This window comes from Alosa sapidissima, chromosome 4 (genome assembly GCF_018492685.1).
Source record: "Alosa sapidissima isolate fAloSap1 chromosome 4, fAloSap1.pri, whole genome shotgun sequence".
In the NCBI taxonomy this organism is placed as follows: Eukaryota; Metazoa; Chordata; class Actinopteri; order Clupeiformes; family Clupeidae; genus Alosa; species Alosa sapidissima.
This window is the reverse complement of record NC_055960.1, coordinates 35,173,128-35,183,127: the sequence shown is the minus strand read 5'-3', so window position 1 is coordinate 35,183,127 and position 10,000 is coordinate 35,173,128. Positions and strand designations below refer to the sequence as shown.

The following is a 10,000-nucleotide window of genomic DNA, read 5'->3' as shown; positions in this document are numbered from 1 at the left end:
CAGGAGAGAGAGAGAGAGAGAGAGAGAGAGAGAGTGGTTATCACACTGCTGTCATACGCGTTATCATCACTCAGACCTGTGTTCATAGTGGCCTCGATGTCCTGCAGGAGAGAGATGGAGCTGTGGCCATCTCTCCATTTCAACTGCTCTTGTCTGGACGCTCCCTGGTCTGAGCATCAGTCCATCAGGACGGCAGGCAAAGCTGTTGCAAAGCTATTGCTGTAAGTCTTTTTGCTTAAAGCAACACCAAAGAACTTTTCCTCTGTCAAACGCACTATTTGTTTATCCAGCACCGGCTTTGCAAATAACAATGTCCACAGAAAAGGTAGAATATGTCGCATGATTTTATTAAAAGTAGGTTATATTGCGACATCAGATGCAAGTCAAATTTGTAGTTTCTCATGTCTCATTCCATCGAACTACAGATCCGCTACCCGATCTGGCAAACTTACATAGTGCGGTTATAGCCGATAGAGGTCGAATGCAGAAGTGCCGTTCACCCTGTTACGAGTTGATGAACCACTGAAAAGATTTTGGAAACAATATTTTAAGGTACAAAAAAACTCTTTGGTGTTGCTTTAAACATGTCTGCCAAATTAATGAATGTAAATGATCCTGAGCCTCAAACCAGCCTAGAAAAAATTACAAAGGACACTCCAGGATGCTGAGCCTAAAGCTTCATTAGGCGCACACATGCACACACACACACAGCCTTAAATCTCCTACATATCTCCTCCAGAGACTGTCTGGAACTAGAAGCCTTTCAAAGGCCACAGCAGTCTGCAGCTGAATTGAAAGGCCAGTGGTGCTCATATGGCTAGCGCTGCTAACTGTGCTAATGATGCTAGCAGTGCCAATGGTGATGGACAGTAATGTGCTCCCTGGAGGGCTAATTAGCCTAGCCTAGCCTAGCCAAGACTTGAGGTGAGGTAGGCAATGAGTAAACTCTTTCCTGCCAGCATTTCACTTTTCTCTCTCTCTCTCTTTGGCAGTTAACACTGCAGGACTCCTTGTGTGTGTGTGTGTGTGTGTGTGTGTGTGTGTGTGTGTGTGTGTGTGTGTGTGTGTGTGTGAGGATAATTAAACTTCAAAGAGGCTTAAGAAGAGCTCTGCTGAACAGCACTGGGGCTTGGCCATGTCTCAGTCGATGAGGCTCTTCAGTGTCTCTGACAGGGAAATCACTCTCAGGAACAATGGAGCTCTCTTCTCTCCCCTTATCATTCAAATGCACACTCTACAGCTCAAAGTGTGTGTGCATGTATGTGTGTGTGTGTGTCTGTGCAAGCATGCATAAGTGTACAGTAAATGTGTGCATGTGTGTCTGTCTCTGTGTGTGTACATAGATAGATAGATACTTTATTGATTATTGATCCCCAAGGGGAAATTCAAGGTCTCAGTAGCATACAGACATCACACACAACATGCACTTACAGCAGAAAAAGTAAATATAAGTATATACATATAACAAAACTCCACTGTACAATAGAGACAAAAAAAATCCAGTGTGCTTAAGGATGATCAAGCATGAGGCGCTTGCAGTGACAGGGCCGGGACTGGGCCTGCAGTTCTGTGTGCATGGTAAGGTGCAAAAAGTAGTCCAACAGTGCAACAGTGCAAGAATAAGGTCTAGATACCATCATAAATAAATATGGACAAGTATAATGGAGAGTAATGTATAATGTAGACAAGGTAGTATAAAAACTATATCAGTGCAAGAATAGGTTGAGGTAATAGGGTTACAGCCATTCAGTATTGTAGCAGAAGCCATTGGTCATGTGTGCTAATATAGCATGAAAAACAGTGTAGCAGTAAAAACAGTAGTAAAACATTAGGCTGTGGACAGTAGTAAAACAGTAGTAAAACAGTAGTGGACAGTCAGGGCCAGATGTACTAACGCTTTTGCGCTCATTTCAGGCGTATGTTTCGCAATGTGCGTGTAAAATCATTGCGAGGTATGTACAAACAGGCCGCAATGCTGTAAAAGCGCAGACTGCCTGTCGCGGGAGCTGAAAGTGGCAGATTGCGTTTGTCATGTCATGCATATGCATTCATGGGAGGATCCAGGGGAAAGTGGGAGTTTAGCATAAAAAGATGGGAGGGGAAGAGTAAAGAGCGCCTAGTTATGTATTCCGCGGTATGTACAAAGACTGCTCCTGAAAGCGCACGTCTATTCTGCGCCTAAATACTTCCGCCTTGTAAAAGCAGGTGTTAATCCAAATTGCAGTTCAATGCGTTAATAAGAGAACCTTTCAAAGACAACAGAATCGCTATTTAGAACACCAGTTTTTGTGGTGAAAGTATTTGTACTACCAAAAGCAACCTTAACTTTCGTTGGCCTTTCGAATGTCTTACTTTCACTTTCACGTCATTCACTTAAACTTTTCTACTTGCTAGATTTGACCAATCTTCCATAGCCTACGTACACAAGTAGTTTGAGTAGAACTACTGATCTTCATTATATCCCTGCTTGTTTACATCTTATCATGTATGGTATTATTTCATGATCGCTAAACGTTTGATTCTTTTTAATGTTGTCATCAGTTAACTTCATTCAACTGCGCTTGTACTGTATGTAGACGCTGCCATTCAGTTGTGGACGTTCGTAAATTGCGTTTATGGGTGGAGAAAGGCAGAGAAAGGCACAGTTTACACTATGGATTGAACGATTGATAAATACGACGGAAACTTGGGTCTGACAGCGTTCGCAATCTGCGGTGTGTCCATGGCGCTGATAACGCTACGTTCGCAAATGTACGTACATCTGGCCCTCAGTACTCAAACATGGAGAGGGTGGAGAAGCAGACAGACTATGCAGAGAAGTCTATCTCTCCTCTTCCCTTTAGTAAAGCATTGAACAGTTCAATGGCCCTGGGGACAAATGACTTCCTCAGCCTGTCAGTTGTGCATGGCAGTGAGCGCAGTCTCCAGCTGATCAAGCTCTATTGCTTTATAATAGTGTGTGTGTGTGTGTGTGTGTGTGTGCACATACCTGTGAGCTGTGCTCCACCTGAGCAAAGAGCTCGGGGTCGATGGGCCTGTGGTTGCTGAAGCTCTTGGAGCGCCCTGCTGTGGTGGTCTTGCGTATCTGCGGGCTCTCCACCTTGGTCTTGAGGGAGGAGTGGCGCGTGACTGAGTTCAGCACGCTGTGGGCGCTCACGGGCCGCTTGTCGGCCGCGGCCTCCTTCACCAGGCCTGCCACGGGCATGGAGGTGGCACGCATGCCCCCTGTCGCCCCCGGAGAGGAGGGCGGAGGTGCCACCTCACTCAGACCCTCTGAGGTGCGGAAGGCTCTTCTGATGCTTCCACTAGACTGCTTCCTCATCCTATGAGAGAGAGAGAGAGGGAGAGAGAGGGAGAGAGAGAGAGGGAGAGAGAGAGAGAGAGAGAGAGGGAGAGAGAGAGAGAGAAGTGGGTTAGTCAAACTCTGTCTGTCTATCAATCTATCTATTTATTCAAATTCAAAAGGTGCTTTATTGGCATAACAAAAAAGGCATTTGTATAGCCAAAGCAATCATACAGAAGAATCTATAGAACACGCTATTCAGTTATGTATAAACATATATATTTAAACCTATATAAAATAACCATAGTCATTTATAAGGTATATATCTATATATATATATTTGATAGTCAAATAGTAACTGATGAGTGACAGCGGTTGTAAAAAGTCTGCTGGTGATGATGGTTACACACACACTGTGTGTATGTGTATGTGTGTTACTCCTCTACTAATCAGCTAATCAAAACAAGCCCCGTAAATAGCATAGATAGAGTCTATAAAAACCCCTGCCATCCCAGGGCCAGGTCTGTGTGTGGAGGTACTGTGCCTTCAACATGCAGACGTACTTGTTGAGGTTGGCCAAGTAAATGTCAGCCACATGTCCTCCTGTAGGTGAGCTTGCGCTGCCCCTAGTGGCCACCTTCTCTTCTGGCAGTCCACCCTCCAGGGAGCCCTCCAGGTCAGCTTTGGGACTGCCTCGACCGGTGCAACCATCAGTCCTGGAACACACACACACACACACACACAACAAGCATGAGAATTACACACACACACCAACATCAGAAAAGGTTTGCAGCCATATACATGTTCACAGAGAAATAAAAATTAGCAAAACTGTTAGCAAAACAGTGTCTCCTACTAAGGGTGCATTCGTAAATTGCCAATCCGAGCTTTGTACTGTTACGTATTAGCATGCGCGCTAACTTGGTTTACTTGTCCTACAGTGCTATTCCCTGGCAATGACGCTAGCATTTGTGCTAGTACAGCTTACGTGTCTTGCATTGCTAATTACTGCAGCTAGTGTTGATGTTAGCATGTGTGCTAGTTTTGCGAATGTGTCCTGTAGGACCATGCATGTACTGTCGATATTAGCATGTGTGCTAGTTTTGCTTACATGTCCTGCAACGCTATGTATTGGTGTTGATATTAGCATGTGTGTTAGTTTTGCTTGCATGTCCTGCAGCGCTATCTATTGGTGTTGATATTACAGTGCTATAGTGTCAATGTTAGCATGTGTGCTAGTGTTGCTTACATGTCCTGAAGCGCTATGTATTGGTGTTGATATTAGCATGTGTGTTAGTTTTGCTTACATGTCCTGCAGCGCTATCTATTGGTGTTGATATTAGCATGTGTTCTAGTTTTGCTAACATGTCCTGAAGAGCTATGTATTGGTGTTGATATTAGCATGTGTGCTAGTTTTGCTTACGTGTCCTGCAGTGCTATGTATTGGTGTTGGTGTTGATATTAGCATGTGTGCTAGTTTTGCTTACGTGTCCTGCAGCGCTATCTATTGGTGTTGATATTAGCATGTGTTCTAGTTTTGCTAACATGTCCTGAAGAGCTATGTATTGGTGTTGATATTAGCATGTGTGCTAGTTTTGCTTACGTGTCCTGCAGTGCTATGTATTGGTGTTGGTGTTGATATTAGCATGTGTGCTAGTTTTGCTTACGTGTCCTGCAGCGCTATCTATTGGTGTTGATATTAGCATGTGTTCTAGTTTTGCTAACATGTCCTGAAGAGCTATGTATTGGTGTTGATATTAGCATGTGTGCTAGTTTTGCTTACGTGTCCTGCAGTGCTATGTATTGGTGTTGGTGTTGATATTAGCATGTGTGCTAGTTTTGCTTACGTGTCCTGCAGCGCTATCTATTGGTGTTGATATTAGCATGTGTGCTAGTTTTGCTTACGTGTCCTGCAGTGCTATGTATTGGTGTTGGTGTTGATATTAGCATGTGTGCTAGTTTTGCTTACGTGTCCTGCAGCGCTATGTACTGGTGTGGCACCAGTCCACTGGCTCCGTTGTGACGCCCCTCCCACCAGTCGTCAGAGGCGCGGTTGTAGAGCAGAAGAGACGCCCCCTTCTTGAAGGACAGCTCGCGATTGGTGCGGCCAGAGTAGTCGTAGCGCGCAATCGCCTCAATGGGGTCTGACTCTGAAACAACCAATGATCCTGGAGTTGAACCAAAGATGGAGAGAAGAAGAGACAGGAGGACAGTGAGAGCAAGAGAGAGTGCGATAGACAGAAGCAAAGATGGACACAGAGAGAGCAAGAGAGAGAGAGAGGAAAAGAGAGAGAGATCAAGAGAAAGAGCAACAGAGAGAAATAGAGAGAGAGAGAGAGAGAGAGAGAGAGAGAGAGAGAGAGAGAGAGAGAGAGAGAGAGAGAAAGAGAGAGAGAGGGGAAGAGGCGTGCAAAAGTGAAAAAGAAAGGAAAAGTGAGAGCAGGATAAAGTGAAAGAACAGATGGAGTAAAGGGGGAAACACAAAAGAAAGAAAGAGAGAGAAAAGGGAGGGAGAGCAGGAGTTGGAGTTAGTGATGGGAGCAGCCAGCAGCCCAGAGTGCAGCCCAGAGTGCAGCCGTGCTCTGGATCAGATCCGGCCCTGAGACGGCAGCTTTCTGGGAGGTTAGAGCAGCAGGCTATTCACTACCATTAGAGTAGAGCAGCAGAGTAGAGCAGCAGGCCATTCACTACCATTAGAGTAGAGCAGCACATTCACTACCATTAGAGTAGAGCAGCACATTCACTACCATTAGAGTAGAGCAGCAGCACATTCACTACCACTAGAGTAGAGCAGCAGCACATTCACTACCATTAGAGTAGAGCAGCACACTCACTACCATTAGAGTAGAGCAGCACATTCACTACCATTAGAGTAGAGCAGCAGCAGGCCATTCACTACCATTAGGGTAGAGCAGCACATTCACTACCATTAGAGTAGAGCAGCAGCAGGCCATTCACTACCATTAGAGTAGAGCAGCACATTCACTACCATTAGAGTAGAGCAGCACATTCACTACCATTAGAGTAGAGCAGCAGCAGGCCATTCACTACCATTAGAGTAGAGCAGCACATTCACTACCATTAGAGTAGAGCAGCACATTCACTACCATTAGAGTAGAGCAGCAGCAGGCCATTCACTACCATTAGAGTAGAGCAGCACATTCACTACCATTAGAGTAGAGCAGCACATTCACTACCATTAGAGTAGAGCAGCAGCAGGCCATTCACTACCATTAGAGTAGAGCAGCACATTCACTACCATTAGAGTAGAGCAGCAGAGTAGAGTATAGTAGCAGGCCATTCAGTGTAACAGCCCGGCTACACCGGGCGCACAACTGAAGCGGGGGAGAGGAGTGGGCACTACCAGGGGAAGCAGCGGGCACTACCAGGGGAAGCAGCGGGCACTACCAGGGGCAGCAGCTGACCCCAGATCCAGCTCAAGATCAGAGCCAGATCAAGACGGGATTATTCTGGTCCTAGTTCTGGTTCTAGTTCTGACTCTGCTTGTGTGGTCGAGCAAACATGAGATCAAACAGTAGATGCATTTGTGTGCCGGTTAAGACAAGCAAACAAGGACTTTGGGATGAAGTTAATGCCATCACAGTTCATATTCATGGTTAAAAAGCATTAAGGCTTCAACATACTCGCCACTCCCGACCAGTAGCGCGACAATGTGACGTCACGGGAGCGCCGGTAACCATTTATACTCGCGCGTGGTGGTCGCGACAATAGTTGTATTCTCCTGAATTGGCATTGGCCTTAATGGCAGTAAAAACTACCCTCTGTGATGATACCTCAGACTTCGGTTGCTGCTATTCACAACTACCATCTAGTTTCCAAGGTGTGTATATATATATATATATATATATATATATATATATATATATATATATATATATATATATATATATATATATATAGATAGATATATATAGATATATAGATAGATAGATACTTTATTCATCCCGAGGGAAATTTTACCAAGTAAGCTAGCTGGATGGTGCTAAGAAATGAGTTTGTGTAATTTCCTGAGGTGGAATGAGATTTTTTTCAGGTCTTAGATATCCTTTGGTTGAAAATAAATATCTTTGTTACTTTTTGCTGGATTATTGGCATGTCCCTGGGTCCTAAGTCTTTCATCTTAATTCCCTCTCTCTGGTAGCTTCATTAACTTATCCAGCAGACTATTTAAAAATCACGAACTCTCGCTTGTAACCTAGCCAGGTTAATTTCCCTCTCTCTTCAAACTGACTATTCAAACATGTTTATTTAAGATGAAATGCCTGAATGTGGTTGATGTCTGTATATAGGCAAGCATGCTCCCTAAACTTGGCTTCAAGCTCATCCTGCTTGTCGCGCGCATCTGAAAAAAAAAAAATCTACGGTGCACGACCTGCCTGCGGAGGCTGACATTTCTCGTGCGGCAGAGGAAATGACGCAATTTTGACGTCACATTGTCGCGCTACCGGTCGGGTGTGACGAGTATGTTGGACGTTTTAGACGTCGGTATGGTTACAATAACTGTGGTTATGGTTACAATAAGATGGTTGATTAAATAAAATGATGGTTCGGTAAATAAAACAAATATGGTAATAAAGAATGAGAAAGGAGGTGTGTGTTTGTGTGTGTGTGTGTTTTGTCTCTCCTCACCATCGTCACTGTTTTGGATCACAGAGACGGTGTCAGGAGCAGGTATGTCCACTAGGGGGGGCTCACTGTGTGGACTCTCACTGCGGCACAGAGAGAACGAGGGAGACAGAAGGGGGAACAGGAAGGAAAGAAAGATGGAGAGAAAAACGAACATTTTAGGTCACAAGCAAATCAACAAGGAGCCACACTGAAACAAAAACAAAAAAAATCGAGGACGATTCAAGGACTTTCCAGGACAAATACAAAGACCCAGCATGGCGAGACACAGATCAAGGTTCATTACTGTTACAAGACAACTTTTCAGATAACAATTTGTTATAACGCTACCATTTATATAACTAGCAAGCATTATAGAACCTCACAGACATTAAAGAGAGAGATGGCTTTAACCTCACAGACATTAAAGAGAGAGATGGCTTTAACCTCACAGACATTAAGAGAGAGATGGCTTTTTCCCAAAAGTCAACAAACTTTCAAGGCTTTCAACGCCCTGTGGGAAGCCTGTAAATAGTCTACTCCCAGTGCAGTACACTTTTGGCCATTACGCACGCACACACACACTGCCCCCACACGCACGCACGCGCACACACACACACACACACACACACACACACTGCCCCCATAGTGCTTGTGGTTCCACTGCTCCTCTTGGGCATCGTGGAACCAGCTAGCTGATAGAGTAACTGGGTAACGGCTGGGTAACTGCTGGGTAACGGCTGGGTAACGGCTGGGTAATGGCTGCAGGGCATAGACAGTAGGGCTGGATAATGGCTGGGTAATAGCTGCAGGGCATAGACAGTAGGGCTGGGTAATGGCTGGGTAATGGCTGGGTAATGGCTGGGTAACGGCTGGGTAACGGCTGGGTAATGGCTGCAGGGCATAGACAGTAGGGCTGGGTAATGGCTGCAGGGCATAGACAGTAGGGCTGGGTAACGGCTGGGTAACGGCTGGGTAATGGCTGGGTAACGACTGCATAGACAGTAGGCCTGGGTAATGGCTGGGTAATGGCTGGGTAATGGCTGCAGGGCATAGACAGTAGGGCTGGGTAATGGCTGCAGGGCATAGACAGTAGGGCTGGGTAACGGCTGGGTAATGGCTGGGTAACGACTGCAGGGCATAGACAGTAGGGCTGAGTAATGGCTGGGTAACGGCTGGGTAACGGCTGCAGGGCATAGACAGTAGGGCTGGGTAATGGCTGGGTAACGGCTGGGTAACGGCTGGATAACGGCTGCAGGGCATAGACAGTAGGGCTGGATAATGGCTGGGTAATGGCTGGGTAACGGCTGGGTAATGGCTGCAGGGCATAGACAGTAGGGCTGGGTAACGGCTGGGTAACGGCTGAGTAACGGCTGGGTAACGGCTGGATAACGGCTGCAGGGCATAGACAGTAGGGCTGGGTAACGGCTGAGTAACGGCTGAGTAATGGCTGGGTGACGGCTGCAGGGCATAGACAGTAGGGCTGGGTAATGGCTGCAGGGCATAGACAGTAGGGCTGGGTAACGGCTGGGTAATGGCTGGATAACGGCTGCAGGGCATAGACAGTAGGGCTGGGTAACAGCTGGGTAACGGCTGAGTAACGGCTGGGTAATGGCTGGATAACGGCTGCAGGGCATAGACAGTAGGGCTGGGTAACGGCTGAGTAACAGCTGAGTAACGGCTGGGTGACGGCTGCAGGGCATAGACAGTAGGGCTGGGTAACGGCTGAGTAACGGCTGAGTAATGGCTGGGTGACGGCTGCAGGGCATAGACAGTAGGGCTGGGTAACGGCTGAGTAACGGCTGGGTAATGGCTGGGTAACGGCTGGGTAACGGCTGGGTGACGGCTGCAGGGCATAGACAGTAAGGCTGGGTAACGGCTGGGTAATGGCTGGGTAACGGCTGGGTAACGGCTGGGTGACGGCTGCAGGGCATAGACAGTAGGGCTGGGTAACGGCTGAGTAACGGCTGAGTAATGGCTGGGTGACGGCTGCAGGGCATAGACAGTAGGGCTGGGTAACGGCTGAGTAACGGCTGCAGGGCATAGACAGTAGGGCTGGGTAACGGCTGCAGGGCATAGACAGTAGGGCTG

General features: G+C 46.6%; 1 protein-coding gene across 1 annotated transcript in view; it reads right to left on the bottom strand.

The window, feature by feature from the left end:
- The window catches only part of srgap2 (SLIT-ROBO Rho GTPase activating protein 2), an 88,219-nt gene that overhangs the window by 1,648 nt on the left and 76,571 nt on the right, over window positions 1-10,000 (bottom strand). The window contains 4 exon segments of the mRNA XM_042090209.1: window positions 2,990-3,323; window positions 3,847-3,999; window positions 5,253-5,451; window positions 7,934-8,013. Coding sequence (XP_041946143.1) covers window positions 2,990-3,323; window positions 3,847-3,999; window positions 5,253-5,451; window positions 7,934-8,013 — 766 coding nt within the window.